This window comes from Chiroxiphia lanceolata, chromosome 1 (genome assembly GCF_009829145.1).
Source record: "Chiroxiphia lanceolata isolate bChiLan1 chromosome 1, bChiLan1.pri, whole genome shotgun sequence".
Taxonomy (NCBI): domain Eukaryota; kingdom Metazoa; phylum Chordata; class Aves; order Passeriformes; family Pipridae; genus Chiroxiphia; species Chiroxiphia lanceolata.
In genome coordinates this window covers 38,937,823-38,955,995 of record NC_045637.1, presented here as the reverse complement: position 1 = coordinate 38,955,995, position 18,173 = coordinate 38,937,823, and the positions used below count along the sequence as shown (strand labels likewise).

At 37.8% G+C, this 18,173-nt stretch overlaps 1 protein-coding gene across 1 annotated transcript in view; it reads right to left on the bottom strand.

Moving 5' to 3' along the window:
* Window positions 1–18,173, bottom strand: part of TOX (thymocyte selection associated high mobility group box) — a 222,672-nt gene that overhangs the window by 26,954 nt on the left and 177,545 nt on the right. Inside the window, 4 exon segments of the mRNA XM_032704147.1 lie at window positions 11,305–11,441; window positions 11,444–11,486; window positions 11,489–11,536; window positions 17,739–18,017. Of these exon segments, the coding sequence (XP_032560038.1) occupies window positions 11,305–11,441; window positions 11,444–11,486; window positions 11,489–11,536; window positions 17,739–18,017 (507 nt within the window).

Below are 18,173 nucleotides of genomic sequence, written 5' to 3'. Positions count from 1 at the left end.
AATATTGTCATGAGTTTCTCACTACTTCATGTTTTGGTTTTTTCTTCCTAAAAGGGTAGATTTAGGGGACATGCATGCATCTTGGCTTCATGTGACTAAGTAGGACTGACTCCTTTGTTGAAAGGAAAAGCTTAAAAAACATCTAAGGGTTTAAAAGTGCGTGAGACAAATAAAGGGAAAGAAAATGTACTTTTTAATTGCTGTTATATTTCACAATTTTGAAGTCATATTCCTGTGTTTTATTCGTGTGTGGATGGGCATTTAGGATTCATAATATTATACAATATTTTGTATAATATTTCTGTAATGTTTCTGCTGTCCAGTTCTCTAGCCAAATGCACAACCTGGCCACCTGCAGAAAGCCTCCATAAGAGAGTAAAGACTATCCATCTTCCCCCTCCCATTCCATACTACTTAGTTTACTGGGCTATTGATTCAAAACTAAAAGATAGGCAAAGCTATTTTGGTGGACAATTTTGGAGCTGAATTCCACAGCTAAAACCACACATGGACATCTTCTTCCCAGAAAGATAAATTTTATGAGACTTTAAAGTGTTCTCTTTTGATCTTCCAATGCTCCAGTAAAACTAGCAGTAATGGAGAGGACCTGACAGCACAGAGTGTACACACAGAGGACAATACAGCTGCAGACTACAAAGTGAGAGTGTTAGTGTCAGCTGGAACAATCCAGTACAACACCATTTTTATAAAGAATGTGTTCATGAAACAATTTTTTGTTTCACTGAGGCTTTGCTTTCAGACACAGAATAAAACTCAGATATGGGCTGGCAAAACTCAGAGGCTGCTTCCCCAGGAAGCAAAAGATCATAATGGAAACAGAGAAGTCTTAGGTTTCTCAAATTGTACATATAAAGTCAGAGAGGGAAAAAAATTCGTTTTAGCTGTGCAAATGCATCTTTGCACCCTTGTAATTTCTCCAGATTAAGATAAATATATAGTGTTTGCTGATCTCCTATTGTTCTGAAAAAAAAATGAAAAAGTAGCGATTTGCTTTTTAAGTTGTAATTGCTTGTGATTATTAGGGGAATTACTATTTGTTTTTAAAATGAATAAAAAATTAGTCAACAGTCTGTTCCTAGCTGCTGAAATGAATTCAGCTTGACCTACAGAACAAAGACTAAGTTATACTGCTTTGTATATTGCAATGTCTCTATCATTCTGACAGCCAACTTAAAAACAGCTGAACAAAGAATTTTACACAGAATAATGTTCTTCAAAAGATCATGTATCTACTGCTTCCACACTGGGTTTTATTTTGCATTACACAAATACAAAAAACAGACACTCCTGCTGTGCTCTTACAGTCACAGCATAATTGAAAGACTCCTCTGGGACCTGACTTTTCCCGCAAATAGTCATATTGCACAAGGTTAACTCAATAATATGAAGCTAACAACGATTCTGTAAATCTCCATTTAAAACATCACTACTTCACAGGAACATCACTGCACAGTTGTTATTTAATTATTTCCTACCAATGCATCTACCATGTTCAGTGTACACACTGACTTGGCCTCTTTTCTTTACTCTTTTGGTGATTGAATAACAGTCACATGAACACCATGTCTGGTAATACAAATTTTAATGATGTAACAGAAGGTCATTATAGTGAAAACGTCCTTACTGAGGGGTGAAAAGTTTTAGATGACCCCAGCCCACTCTGATGTTTTGCACTGGCAAGAATGGTCCCTGCAGGATGCCTTGTCTGGAGGGTGATCAGCTCACACCACTCTGCCCCTGTTGCGGGCATTGGCATGTCCTCTGAGGACAACAGCTTGAGCTTTCACTGTCTATATGCTATTGTCCTTTTGAAGGTGCCCACTCTTTGGGTCAGCATACAAGTAGGCTAATCATCCTCATGCTGGGTTTGGAACTTCTGATTGGTCCTGGCTTAGACTAAACATTAGGCTAAGTTCTGCTTGTCTGGGAGTAACAACTGGTAATATGAGTAGCAACAAGGTCTGGCTGTCAATACTTTTCTCTGAAGGCAAATGAATTTGGCCCTGGCAGTGGGTACCAGTTCCCTGACTTTGTTCTAGACTGGACTTGTACTGGGGCTTATGAAGGCAGGACAAGTGGGAAGTGTCTTCAACATTTCTCGCAGCACCTCAAAGAGGTACGAGTGAGTCAGCTGCTCCTCCTAACCTCCTTTTTTAATGCAGCTGTGAGAATTTTTAGCCCTCAGGCTTAAATAGTTTTGTGTTGTAGTAAGTGTAACAGAGTTGCATGCTTGCAGCACTTTTGGGGATGAAAAAGGCTTGTATCATCATTCAAGTGTGTTCTAGAAAACAGTAGAAGCTCTTTTGAGTTTCATGCTTAAAACAGTGCCAAATTATGAAACATATAATATCCAATAATACATTTAACATTTTTCCTGTATCAAGAAGTAGGGTTCTGTTCTTATCTATAGTGTATAGTGGGAATATTTAATTTTATTTTTACCATCTCAGAAATCTCTTATAAGGTCATTTTCCTGTCCTCCATCAAGCAAGCAACAATTATGAAATAAGTAACTTGATAGGAGCATATAGTTATAGAATTAAGTAATTTCTATCTTGCTTTAATTCAATTAACATGATAATTGAATGTCAATTGATTGTCACTCAGGCAGTAAAGGCCCACTCAGATTTGTTTCCTTACACGATATTTTATTTTTTATATTGTCCCAGTTGTGGAAATTGAATGTTGGCAGAAAAAAATAATAATTTCTGTATATGCAGGGTGGGTCAGTTTAATTTATTTTTATTCTCTACAGCATATTATATAAACTCCAAAACACCAAGGCTACATTATTAGTCTATAAATGGAACTTGCTGGCATTATTTTCTTACTGTGCTTCACAAATGCGAATGTAGACAGCAGAATACACAAGTTTTTATTTAATTGAACTTCCAAGATAACTTCAAGTTCCCTTACACTGTTTAGCAAAACATGCAGAAATACAGAAGAAGATACTTCCCAAAACGAGCAAGTACAGAACTCTACTTTGTGCATATAAATATATAAAACAGATTTCGAAATAGGCCACCAGGGAAAACAAATGTCCTGGGCTCTCACAGCCTGGTACCAAAGTTTCACATGGAGATACAGGGGTGGTGAGCTATACGACAACCACTCACAAATACTGTATTTACGAAATTAAAACCACAGTAGAACATCAGCACTTCTGTATTATGATGCCAACTTCTGTTCATGTTTTGCTTTATGTATTTTAACTGCTGTTTAGTTCTTGTCTTTTTGGATCATAAATTCCTTGAGGCAGGCTTTGTGTCTCTGGTGCTCTTCTATGTGTTCTATAATATGAACCTCATCACTGATATATATAGCTGAAATATACCTGTAATGTCTTAAGATTTTGTTCTGGTTAGTCATTTTTTCCCAATGAACTTCCTCTCAACTTGCTTGTGGAAGATTGTCAATACATCACAACACACTAGGCAGCAGGATTACTACCCTGTCCCACGTGGCTTGCACCCTTAGTTCCTCAGGAGAACAGATCTCCCTTCCTCCAGTCATCACAAGAACCAAACAGGCACTCAAACACCTGCAACCATGTCCTCGGTTTTGAGTATCAGCTGCTAATGGAAGATCATTGCTTGTGACTACAGTCCCCTTTGATAGCAGAGATGATACTAGAGACTTGGAGACTGTGGACTAAACTGAATGATGGTTTTAGGAGAAAAAGAGACTTTCAGAATTTGTGTCTCATGGAAGTCTGCAAAAGCTGTGTGTCTCCTAGCTGACAAAGCACATTACAAAGAACCATGCTACTTCCCTGGCTGTGCCTAAATAGATGGTAGGAGGATGACAAAGAAGGGGAAGTTTTCCGTTTATCTTGTGAATATGTCCTTAGAGCTGACACTTGCAAGCAAGTTATATTTGTCTCTTTAAAATGATGTAAAAGTGCCTGCATTTGTTTTGGTGGAAGTGTTCCAGAACCCCCCAAAACAGTATATGCAAAAGTAGTAAATTAAAATGCAGCTTGACCGATTTTGTCTTCTTGGTCTCTGCAGAGTTATAACCCATGGGAGTGTCACTTTCACGGGCTACAGTTACAGGAATGTCATCTGATAAAATACAGTAGGCTGCAATCCAGAATTAAATTCCACAGTCAGACTGTCGTTCCTGGCCCTAAATACCTAGGCTCATAGAGAAAACTTGGGTTTTTTCCAAGTGGGAGACATATCTCTAGTTTTAATCTTCTGATTTTGCAGCAAAGGCACCTAGAGCTGCACACACACATCTAAAATATGGAGAAAGATATTCCCACAGCAGTCAGGAAAAAAATTCTCAGAATTGCTTAATGGATACTGAAATATGTTACCATTTGATTCTTAATCTAGGTACATACAGTAACAGAAAGAGGCCCAGGGCTAGCTATACGGCTCAGCAGTCTCTTTGACTGTAGAGCATGAAAAAGATACTGATGACATATTAGAACTTTAGGGTAAAGAATTCAGTCTTTCTGGCATGTAAAGGAAAGATCACAGGCCAAATTCAGGTCTAGTACAAACAGTGAGACTCAATGGAGATCACTGAAAATTGCAGCCATTTGTGCCAGGCCTACCTCTGACCTTATAGTCTTGATGTTTGCATCTTACAGCAGTAGGACTGTACACTTTATCAGAAGCATGTTGAATGAAATTTGGGTACAAAAGAAGTGACATTAGACATATGATTTATGTGGTGATTATTTCCACTTGCTGGTATCGTTTTTTCAAAAAACAAGGATGTGAGCCTGAATGGAGGCATAATAATTGGGCCTAAATCCAGTTTTGTATGCAAATGACTTAAAGTCATGTTCCTATCAAGCTCAAATGTATGGACAAAAGGTGTGGAAGAAGAATAAGTAGAAAATTAAGGCTATTATTTATGCACACTGTTACGGTAATATTTGGAATCCAGGGTCCTTTTTGCCCAGTTGCTTGCAAGTACAACAAGAAGGTGGAGTTAAAGTCAATATTTCTTAACTCGGTGTCCTTCTGCAATATTTCTGTAGGAGCTGTGTCTGTTGTATGCTGCAAGTGGATATTAGAAATCCACCCAGGACATGGAGTGTCTGATGTTCCCTGTGACTTAAGTGCTCCCAGGAGGCTGGAGGAAGACCAAGCTGCTGGGCAAGAGGCTGGGCAGGAGGCCAGCAGAGGATAGTCTGTATTAGCCTACACAGAGTAAGATGTGGCAGCTCCTATGCTGACCTAGGTGACTCCTATGGTAACACTAATTCTATATTTTTCTGTGACAGAGGGGAAGTCTCCCATCTCAAGTGCCCAGCACAGTCCTGCTCAGCTCAGCTCAGCTCTGGGTAGCAGTGGGAGTTGTCAGGTGACAGAGGTCCTGTAGCAAAACTGCATTGCAAGCAGGGAGCCTGCCACTGCTCTCCTCTGGAGCCAGTAGAAATTAAGGACTTGAAGGGGTGGGTCCTGTAGAAGCCAGGGCAATAGAATAATCTGAAGATATAAATTTACATATGTGAATATAGACATGAGTTGTATTAACACTGAATGTATGCCTGTTCTTGGTCCATTTGTGTTTCAGCTCATTAAGCCCAGATGCTTTCAGAGAAAGGGAGAAGGAGAACACACCAGGACAAGGATCAGTTGTTTTAAACTCCTGACACTCTCGTCTAGAGCTTCAAAGGGTAGAGGTGCAGTTTCAATACAGAAATTTGTGAGGAAAAACAGTGTATCTCTCAAACACACCTAAAATGCAGCACTGGTAAAAGCAACTTTGCTGGTTCAGGTAGCTGGGAGGGGAGATGCAAGGTTGCTGTCTGTTGTGCCTATTTCTGAATCCATTTTGCTTGTAATTCACTTTGGCAGTGTGCACACATAGATGTGCCTTCTCTTCCTATTCTCTTTTAAAAAATAAACCAAAGCTAAACCCTGTGTGATCGTTTATCTACTAAACTGAAGGTATTATCATAGTCTTACAAGTGTGTTAGTTATTCCTTGGAGAATGGCATCACACCCTGGGAAGGAGGAGGAGCTAGGGTAGGTGTCACCAGAAGCCAGGTGGTGCCAAGACCTGTTGAAACACTGATCTTGTATCCACTTTGATCTGACTTGTGGTGTCTCACATCATGAGAGAAGCTCTGGAGATGTGAAATGTTGGCCAGCATTACTTCGAAAACCCCTCCTGATCTACTTGATTCATCCCAGAAGTAGATAATGGACTGCTATGTCCCTGTGGTCAAAAGAGAAACTTGTAAAACATGCTGTGTTATTTTTCGTGCCCAAATCAGTTTGGGTTATTTTCAGTGATCAAAATAGAAACCCCTGAAAGCTTGTGGGTCATAGTGAAAAAGAGAACAGCATCACAAAGATTGACACGAATGTACAGGGACTTCCTTTTACGTAAGTGTTGGTAACATGCAATCCAAGTTCCATCAGATGTTAAAGAATAAACGGCAGCTTTTATCTAGTGGGTCTTTGAGCACCAATGAGGAGTAAATGATTTGATTTTGTGAGCTCCAAGGATTTGTCAGCTGCCTCATATGTATAATTCTGGCTCTTCATATTCCTGCTGCTTCTAATTTAGCAGGACAGGCTCATAATTGAAGCAAATTAACTATTTACACTTGCCACTTCTACCGGGGGAAGAGGACACATCAGCAGGAAAGAATGAGTGGGAAATTAAATTCTTCCCACTTGTGTCAGATCTGCCCTTGTATAAACACATTAGCAGTAATTTCATGAAGCGTCAACCATAGGAATAAATACTGAGGGATAAAATAATGAGGTGTTGCTATCGAGCTGAACTGTTGCAGCTAATATTACTGTGTATGAATTATGCAGCCTGAAAAGACAGTATCTGTTACAGTATTCTAACAGTTGTTTTACCTGCTTCTTCTGATTGTTAAGTCTTGGGTACCCTATGTGAATCCATCCTTCTTCCAGCTGTGGGGCCAGTGCAACACATAAGTAAACACACAGAAACACATACAGATACACAAGTACGCACACTGAGCTGTTCATAGGAGGCCAAATTAATTCCTGCTAGAATTCCAGTTAAGTCACTGAAGTTACACCAGAGATTAATTTTGTTGAATGTTGAATAGACATTCAATTCCATTTTTAGAATAACAGAACATCTATTAAGGTCTTTGGCTGAAGTTTTAAAGTTACACTAATGTAAACAAGAACATTTTGTTTGTAATTTGCCACATCTATTACAGCTTTTCTAGGACTCCAATTAGAAACTTAAGGTTCATTTAGTACATGCACATCTGGTACTGATTTAAAATTACTTTCCTTTTTCATCTAAGGACAGAAAATGACCTAAATAGCCTTTTTACCCAGTTTAAATCAGTGTTCTGTCTGAAAGCCAGAGACTCAGCCATTTAGCATACTGAACCCTCTTTCCTGGGGGTTGTTTATATCCCTTTTGCAGTCAAAATGTGTGCAAAGGGCAAGCATGTACATAAATAAGCTATAAAAATAGGATGCACAGAAGTATAGTACTGACTAAGGAGAAAAGAGTGTTTGCGATCATGAGAGAGAAACTGGAAGCCACTGAAAAAAAATCCCTCTGCTATGACTACAGCTGCTTTCCATTCACAGATTTATTAATCTGAACAGTTTTAGAAAAAGTTTACAGTGAAAAATGAAGGAAAGTGCACAGTCACAGCTTCTTATTATGTGTAATTATTGTAATCAAATTCAGAATCTGAGAAGAAACCATTACAAAACCCACCATGACCACTGAAGTCCCTTAATTTCTAGACTTCTCTGTGTGGATAGGTTTGGACAAACAAAACACAGGTATACAGCAGCATTGTTTGAAAACGCCCCTTTTACAAACAGAAATTAATGAGAACAGTTACAGCATGTGACCCAAAAATATGGTAAAATGAGGGGGAAGTAAACTAGTATCTGCTTTAATCTTATAAATTGCAATATTGTCACGGTAAGAGTATCAGAGTGTGATCCATTTTAAGCATAACTTTCCCCTTACTTCAGTAAGGCACCCACCATTATCTAGTTCATAATAACATTTCCTTTTTTTGTCATTCAAATCCTATTTTCTCAAACAACACTTTCCTAATTCTTCACAGTTTGAAAAACATATGTGGTTATTGCATAAAGCTTTTCAAGCTACAGTCTAATACGTCGGGTTATCAAAATTTTGTTGCTAAGGGTTGGATATACATACACTGCCTTTAGGTCATCACTGTACTGAGCTTCTATACCTTTATTTATTCTGTGGTCAATCTTCAGGAAGAAACAAGAATTCTATGCATTTCACAAAAAACTGGCTCAGATCATAGGAACAAAGATTTCATTTTAGCATGAAAATATGAGGCTATTCTTCTTTCTCAATAGCTACATTATGTTCTACTTTCTGACTAATTTATGTTTACTGTTTAAATACCAAAAGGAGTTCCAATTCAGGAAACATAATTTGGAAACATATTTCTATTTAAATTTCAGAATAAGCATTAGCTTTCAAAACATAAAAGCCAGCAGCTTTATGATAATTGAATCCATTTCAGCAAGTATAATTCATCAAAAAGGTAGTCCTCTAATGATGTTATTGTTTCTTTATTTAACTATTTTTGAATTTCTGAAGATTCGTCAATGCCAAATACCAAATGCTAAATTAATAATTTGTATTTTTAGAGTCCAATTTTCCTATCAGAGACATAGGTTTCATAACAGTTACTAATACTCTGTATCTGAAAAAATTAGGCCTTTAAAATACAGGCTGTCTAGTCAGTTAAGATGTCTTGTAATCATTACTTTGTACATTATATCCCTAATGGAATAAAAAATGAGTTTAAATTTATTCTAGAAAATCGGATTGCCAATTTTATTTTTTTTTAAATGGGGACCATCTTTTATTATTTTTGTACAGTGCTAGGTTAGAAGGGATTTTGGCCTGGAGTTTTAAAAATGTGCTTAATAGATGATAATGAATAGGCAAAATGAGTCAAAGAGCAACAAAGATATGCTAACTCAAACTCCTGGAAAAATTTGCTTAAAAACCTACTTGCAGTCACTTTTTCATGAACGTGTCATGTGGATTCCATAACACATCATTCTGTTGTGTTTCAATTTAAATTAAGAACAAAGAGATAAGGAAAATAAATTTAGTTCTGCTGTTGCAGCATAAGACTTATTCAATTCTTGCTTTCAACTATGAATAGAAAATTGAAGTTAAAGCTGGACATTCAGGATTTTACACACTTTTCTAAACAGAGTTCTGTAGAAAGACTTCAATATTCTGGTGCTAGCACTCAGATGACAAGCTCAAAGGAAATGTGCATTTTACAGTCTTTTAGGTTTATCTCTATTATAGGATCTTGGATCATTACTCATGAAGTCAAGTTTTCTGAGTTGTAAGCAGAACAAATACTATGGAAGTAAAAACCACATCACTGCAACAGTCACGAATTAAGGGTCTGGCTAAATAGATAATTTTTTGCTTGGTATCATCATGAGAGATATATATGATTAACTAGAGAGACAAGCTCTCTACGTCCAGGTCTTGGCCTTTCACTATTTCAGGAAAAAAAAATGTATGTCCAGATTTCAAGAACGGGGAATGATTCTGGGTAACAATTTTCCTTCGGAATAGGAAACAATTTAAGCCAGATACCACAGTCTATAGTTTCTCAGTTTTGGTCAGAGGTCTTGGCCAAGCACAGCAGGGACAGAAGGCTGCTTCTTGGGCAATCTGCTGAGTAGTGGCTACTCTTTATGTGGCTCAGAGGACTGTCCCTCCTACAAGCTGGAAGGTATGTGGAACAAAGAGGAATGGGATTAAAAGCTCTTGCTTGTGAACTTAATCAAAAGCATAGTCTGTACTTTTTCTGGATCAAAACTGAACAAACATCATCATGGTCCCAAAAAGTAATGCTCAAGTACAGAACTGGGAAGATTTAAACAGCCTGTCAGATCTAGAACATTGGCCTTTGCTGGACATATTCATATGTTTCTCCTTTTTTTAAAGGGAGAAGAAAGAAGCAATACAACAAAATAAATAATGTGCCAGGCCAAGTGACTTCTCTCATCCCTGTGTTCAGAAAATTACCTTTCCTCAAGCTAAACCTTCCAAATGCTGGTCTTATTCAATGGTGGATACTGGATAATATAAGCCTTTTTTTTTTTAAGATAGTCAATGAGTGCCAAATCTTGATTCTTACTAAACTGGTATCTTTAACAGAGATCTATATGTACCTTCACCATCCAGTTATTAACAAAGTAAATCTTTTTTTTTTTCAAGTCCAAATAATTTTACGTACCAAAAAATCATAAAAAATTTTTTCTTTAATTCTTAGTCTTATTAGCTATAATTTTGCAGTAATAATGTGTGAATGAATGGGATTCAATTTAGTACCAGTACATTTCCATTCTGTGTGTTGACATCAATCCCCACCCAGGTCTCCTGCAACCAATATAACTCTCACCCAGCGTGTCCTGTCTTTCTGTATCTGTTTCCATCTTAAAGTTCCCATTTCTTTATCAAACCAATCAATTCTGCTGGCAGTTGGTAGAAATGCAACCAAAAACAACAAAAAAGCAATGGTATGCTATAGTGAGGATGAACGGTATTTGCCAACTGTCACCACATGAACATAATGAGCTTCCAGAGTTGCCCACTTTTACATAGCATTCGACTGACTTGGAAGGATTTCTGAAAAGGGTCTGGTTCAGCTTTGCTGACCTTATTGCAGAACCAATGCCTTTCTATGGAAGACGGAACTAAGGGATGTGATTTCCACAGCCCACATGTATGCTAGAGGATACACAAGAACACTGTCCATTTGCCAGTGTCCACCCTAGGTCTCTCTGGGTCAACATATCACTCATTTCTTTCATAAAAGTCTCGTGGTTTGGGAGCAAAGGTAAGCTCAGCTTCCCTTCTGGCATAATGGGATCATGGGGCAGGGAAACATCTGCAACTAGGAGCTCAAATATATGTCAGGTCCCACTGCACAGGGCTAAGCTTTGGCAGCAAGATCCTCTTACAGCATGGTGTCAATACACAGGGCAATGCCACCATAAAATCCTAGGCCCACTAATTCTGGCATAAACCAACCCTAAATATAATCCAAAGGCTTGTGTTACACCCTAAGAAACTAAGAAAACTCTTTTACTGGTTTCATACAGATGAAATGAAACAATACTCTCCTTATCTCAGTTCTCTTTAAATCATATTCTTGAAACGTCACATATTATAGTTTCATCCTGGCAAACAAAAGAAGCTGCCTACGGTGCTTAGATGACCCTGATAACACTTTCCTGAAACAAAGCCTCTGAGCTGTAGCACATATTGTACCTGTTTTTGTTCTTCTCCTAAGCCGTCCCACATTGAAGCTACAATTTTAGAGACTTCACCAAAAGTAGCATTGGGGTTTTGGCCCTTGATGGCTGCTTGAGTGTCTCGAAAGACAATGCATAGGCAGGACACAGGTTCTGTGGCTCATTTGGGTCCTTCTTCTTCTTCTTTTTGGGGAGTTTGTAGGTTTCTTTCCCATATCTGAAGCAGGTCTCTTCTCACCACCATTGACCTGCAACATAAAATTAGGAAAGTACTGTTAAAAAACTAGCCAATTTAATTCAGTCCATCCATCATTAAAGCCTCTGTGATACAAAAATTTTGGATTTTTCATGCAAAAATAGAATTTTTGGTTGCCATCTTTGATAATCCAAATGTGACACTCTCACCCTTCCCTCAGTTTGTCCCCAGACTACTGTTCAAATAAATTTCTTCTGCAACTGGTGGTACACTTTCCAGGGACTTTGAAGAGAATCTGACTGTGAATTAAACAATTAAAGTTACAGACATTCCCCTATACACCTTCTAATTAAAGTCTGAAGAAACAAAGCTTCACCAGTACAGACAGTTTAGAGTCCCTTGAAGGATCAGTTCTGATCTATCTGTATTTAGCTGCACAGTTTCTTCGTCTGCTCATGTAGAAGCAAACGGTTCAAGGAAGGGAGTGAAAGAGGAATGGTGTATGGAGAAAAGTTCATGTGCATCACCTGAAAGAAACTGCACATGAGCATTTGTGCAAACAGCGAAGCACCTTATTTTCCTAGTGAAGCTGGTGAAGGGTCTAGAGCACAAGTCTTGTGAGGAGCAGCTGACGGAACTGGGTTGCTTAGCTTGGAGAGAAGGTGGCTCAGGGGAGACCTTATCACTCTCTACAAGTGCCTGAAAGCCGCACGTTGGGGTCTTGACCCAAGTTACAAGCCGCAGAATGAAAAGAAATGGCCTCTGGTGGCACCTGGGGAAGTATAGTTGGATATTGGGAAAAACTTCTTCACCAAGAGGATTGTCAAGCATTGGAACAGGCTGTCCAGGAAAGTGGTGGAGTTACTCTCCCTAGTAGCATTTAAAAGATATGTAGATGTAGCAACTGGGGACATGGCTTAGTGGTGGACTTAGAAGTGTGAGGTTAACAGTTGGACTGAATGATTTTAAAAGTATTTTCCAACCTCAATGACTCTATGACTTACAAGCATATAAAGGGACACTGACCTGATTCTTCAACAGATTGGAGCTCCATGGCAAAGCAAATTCTCTTGATATGATCACTTAATTTACTATACCTGTAGCAATGATGTGTGTGATCTTATAAGTGGTTTCAAAGGCTTTTTTCTTTTGTAGGCATGACCAAAGGTACTGTGCATCATAAGGGTTTTGAAGTATGAGAAGATCAAGAGCATAAAAGGTATGCTTTAGGCTAAGGATCTACTAGGCATGACTTCTTTCACTTCCTTCTATTATTATTTTTTAATAATGCATATCAAGTGGTACAGAAGAACACAGGTGTTCAAATCAGTGGAACTGCATGAGTACAATGCCTAGAAATCCTCATTTTGAGAAAAAAAGCTTTTTTATTTTTCTATATGCATCACTGTGTGGTGTCCAACAGAACCCAGGTGACTACAGTGAAAAACCTGGATCTCTGTGGCTCACTAAAAACAGTAACAAAGTGATGATCACAATTTGAAAATGAAATTGATTGTTTCCTGGGCATTATGTTACAATAGATGCATCTTTAATACAAAGTTAATGGACATGAAGCCTTTTGGCAGCATTTGGGAAATACGAAAAAACAGAAGCAGTATGCTACCTATTATTAAGTTATCCAACATTTAATCTCTTGCTATTATTTCATTCTATGGGGTACACAAGAATATGCATTAAAGCATAATTAACTAGGGCTCCCTAGTTAACTTGACATCAGTTTAAACTCTTCAGAAGTCCTGTGCAAACTCCAGGAGCAAGAAGACTTGACAATAATTTGTTCTATGGTTAAATTTTTACCTCTGGGATTTGCTAAAGTTTTCCTCTTTTCAGAGTAGTTTTGAAACAAGGAGATTTTAAAGTTCTCTATATATAAGGATACCACACTACTTCAACTACCCTTAAACGAGGTGATATACTACAGAAACTTGTGTAAGTCGCCTTCTGGTTAGCTGTTCTGAGAATGGCTCTAAAACCTTATTCTCCAACCTTAATGATCAAGACACTTCAAATCCCGAGTGTTTAAAAACAGAGTACTCACAGGGGAAATTCTGTTTATCTTATATGAAAATAACAAATAAAAAGAATACAAGAATTCAAGTACTAATAACCTGCAAATGGCTGTGATGATGGCCTACTTATGCTCCCATCAGTCTATCAGCTTCATAGACTCCACTTCTAACCACCAAAGCAGAGACAGATGGAAAATAAAATAAAACCCATATATATTCTGCTAGGCATAGACTTGTGCCTCAAATCCCTGGAGGTGTAGTTAGCTCATGGTAATCCACCTCCTGTCATGGCTTATTGCTTAATTATGGTGATGTATTAACTTATTTATCACAAGAAAGCAATAATCTTTCACTTTAAAAAAGTGTACATTAACCATGTTGCACATATAATAGATCACAAGAATATCTAGTGTAGGGTTTAAAACTATCAAGTAAGGCACATCATTGATATCTAAATGTCCCTTGAGAACTTAGAAAATGTCTATAAGCATATTTAAAATAAACTGCAATAGTACCAAAGCCTTTAATGGAGCTAGGAGAGCTGTTTTATGCACACTATCTTGCAGTAATCGCTGTAGTTTAAAATAGATTTTAATCAAGCACCATCTGCATAATAGGTTGAACAGACAACATGGAATTCTACTTATAACTCCTATCATATAAAGTAAATATTGTAAAACCTCTGCCACATAAAGAGAATATGCTGCAGCAGTTCGTTAGTAATTGTGTTTCTGTTATTTAATTCTTGCTACTTGCAGTCCTCTCTCTATCTTCCCTCTAAAATACATTGTTTGAATTTCTCTCATAAGTGATATGTAAATTGAGCATGGAAGAAACCCTGTTATCCACCTATGAAGAAATACTTATTACAAACCAGTAATGCCTTCCAGCAGCTCACAATTATGCTTGGCAATACCAAGTACATGTTTAACGATCCAACAGTATGAATTATGCAAGAAATTACATAAACGTAATATTCCGATGTTGAGATGGTCAGAATAAAGCATGTGCTAAGTGGCCACTTTGTTTATAATGTTTTTTCAGTTACTTACAAGTATTGATTTTTAAGTTCTCCCTTTTATTTCTTCTAACGATAGCCCCACATATGACATTTAGAAGAATTAAGGAGACCCTTTCAGAGATTATATCTTTAGTCCTGAGACTACATTTCACATTTCCTGGACCTAGCAGCTTTCTGACTGCATAGCTACTTTACAATTACACTACTATTGTCACTGATCTTAGGGTCAAGCAACCTCAGCTGTCCTGATTTTAGAGCCACAGCATGCAGGGGGAAACTGAGCCCTCTATAATGCATATCCTTTCTCTTTTTTGTGCAAGGGAATATAGGACAGCTGAAGTCTGAACAGCCTATATGAAAGGGTCTTTATGAGAATGAGTATTGTCAAAAAATATTTAGCAGCTGCTGCCATTAGTTCTGTGTATGTTGGATAAGGCTTACAAGGATTTGAATATTTATCACAGAATGAACATCCAAGAAGTTCAGTACATGAACAATTACATTAGTTTGTAAAGTTTCCCCATTACTGGAATTTGGAATACATACATTAAGCTGAAATGCTAATTTCTTTCACACACGGAAATCAGTAGTTCATAGGGATACAATTATATCTTTAGTCCAAAGGTACATAATGTACACATTTGCTTATACTTTCCATCATCCTCTTTCTATAAAGTCACGCAAACATGAACAGAGCATTGAGATTTCTGTATTTTTTTTCTCTAGATAGAAATAGGTATAGTTCTTAGGGAGCTCTCTACCAAATGTGCTATCACAGGACCAGTGGCTTCTCTTTCACACATAAGGCTGGGCTTTCAGCTGGTATAAACTAAGAAAGGTCATCTGACACTGAGGTGATTTTCCATTGAAACGTACTTTGTCTTTTTGATCACTGTTGGTACATAGGCAAAACATCATCTTCTGCTGGTTAATGGGGAGAACGTCGCTGTTGCTATTAACAATATGGTGAATTCAGAGGGAGTTGGTTTTACACAGTCCTCATGGCAGGAACATCTTACTGATTCCATGAAGTGAGCTCCAGCAGCTACTACAGGACTGGAATATGTGCCCCTCACTGAAGGACTGACTAATAAGCTGTGGCCCTGATCTCTTAAGTAATTGCATACATCTACATGATAGTTTATAATTAAAGAGAAAACTCCAAATTTAGCAAAGTTATATTCAGGTAAAAGACAGAGGTTTCACAGTACACAGAACAGCTGGTCTGTCTCTTTCTGTCCCCATCCAGAGCCTTCTTTCACTGGGAAGAGGATTTCTGGAGTGAGAACATTCAGAGGTTCCCTTCAAAGCAACTCCAAGTAAATGTAATACTCTTGTTTCTGGGAGGAAGATCTCCACAGAAAACCAGCTTATTCTGAGTATTCATATCCTTTCACTGGTAGCTTCCAGGAAGAGCAATGTTAACAGAATATACACAGTGGAGAGTTTTAAATCATGAACGACAACAATACACTAAACTCCTTAGGCTGATTATTCAAACTCTATTGCCTTTACAGAGGGAACTACAGCAGAACCATCACACTGGATCAGCATGGCCAGCCCCTGCCTGTCTCCAATGGTGGCCAGCCTCAGGTGTTTTCATAAAGCCCTAAGAAATCCCACAGAAGACAATGCATGACATTATCTGCTCCCATCAATCTGGTTTAAACCATACTAGTCAGACAAGAATTTAAGCCCTCGTCACTATTAACCAATTTAACATCCTTTAAAACTTTCTCTTGGCAGATATAATTATAGAATTTTAAGGCAATATATCTGCTTCAGCACACTGTTGCACATTGTGCCTTTTGTCATTTTTTTCGGCTTAGACTGAGCATGAGAGAAAGATAACATAGCTTGTTAAATAGTTGAACACTATATAAGCTGGCTTCCACAAAGAAAGGACCAAGTCTTACTTAGTCTACAGTGTTTTAGATTCTCTATTGAAAACATTAGTTTCAGATAGCTACTGCTTGCATGAAACCACAACCCTACACTTTTGCTAGCCCGAAGTGTTACACTGAAAAAGTACATGAAAACTATGGGTGAAATAACTGAAATATTGATAGAAGCAGAAAGGTAATATTAATTATTTGAGTGGATGTTTACTCCAGAATTCGACCATCTTGCACACTCCCACCAATACATGTAAAAAAATTAGCAGAGCAACAGGAGTAGCAAATAATTATTCTGAAAAAGTAAAGGCTGCTTGGAATTATTTTTACACAGCTGTATTCTAAAGTCTTCCTCAGTAAGGTAGTGCTCATTTAAAATGTATGAATTATTCAGTAATTTTTAAAACCTAAAACTTTGTAAAATTCGGGGCATTGCTGAAATAAAACTTTTGAATCAGAATTATTCAAAATGTAGTAAAACATATGGTCTCCAATTACATGATTATTTTATAGCTTGAGGCATGAAAAACAATATAATTTGAAAACAAATCAGGCTTACATTTCTTGACTGGATTATACCTCCTCAGCGACTCACAATATGTTTCGTCACATTCCTTGCCAAGTCTACAACTTTCCCCCATAAGCCATCTCTTTTGAATGTTTTCAGGATTTCAGAGATTGGGAGATTTTTGCATGCAAACCTGCTATACAGATTGACGATTTATTCTTTAAAGAAATTTATTACGTAAATTACTCTTATCACTTCATGCTTGTACTGACACTAAAATGAAGCTTAAACATGTCATGATGAAGTGTCAGCACCTCCTCAAGGATAACTGTATAATGGGTCTTCCAGATTTTCAAGGTAAGGTTTCTAAGTTCATAGGATCTTTCTGTTCTGGCTGCTATGATGTTCTGTTTACTCATCCTGTGACCAAATAGCAAAGACTAGCATATTGCAACTGACTGTTCATACTTTTTAATAGCAGTAATTTGATCTTTAACCGGAAACCAAACATCCCTGCTATGCAAGTGAGAAAACCCTTATATAAAGTCCTACAGAAATTATTATCCTTTAGTGTTTAACAGGATTCCAGTTTGCTCTGATGAAGAGGAATGATGTAATTTACTCAAGCTGGCCTGAAGAATTGACTGGGATATTATAAGTTCTGTATGCATAACCCTTTATTCACTTCAATCACCACCAATAATACATAAAGTATCACCTAATAACTGTGGCCATACGATTCATTTAGCAAGTCCTAGAAATACCATAATTTACATAGTAATCCTAGCAGCTAAGCCTACCTTAGAGCTATCTTCTCCTTCATCTTCATGGACTGAACTGGATGGTGAAGGAGTTGCAGATTTGCTTCCAGGTGGAGAGGGCGAGTTGTGAGGAACATTGTTTCCACCCATATTCAAACCAAGCTGTGCACTGAGCTGGGACTGGTTAATAGTAGTCAGCTGCCCATGCTGCATCATTCCTGGCTGCCTAATATCTGCAGGTTGAACCCTTGGCCTCATGGTTGCCATCTGAGGATGGGAACTATACTGGGCTCCTTCTGTATTCCGTAAATCTTGCATCTACAAGAGGAAAAAAACTGTATTAAGCATATCACTAATAAAGTGTTCTGTTCCTTTAGACTCAGTTGGCCTGATAGGCTAGGTAAGGCTTAAAGGAAATGGCAAGTACTTAATAAACATGTAAATACTGGAAATAAACAGAGTAAGGATATGATT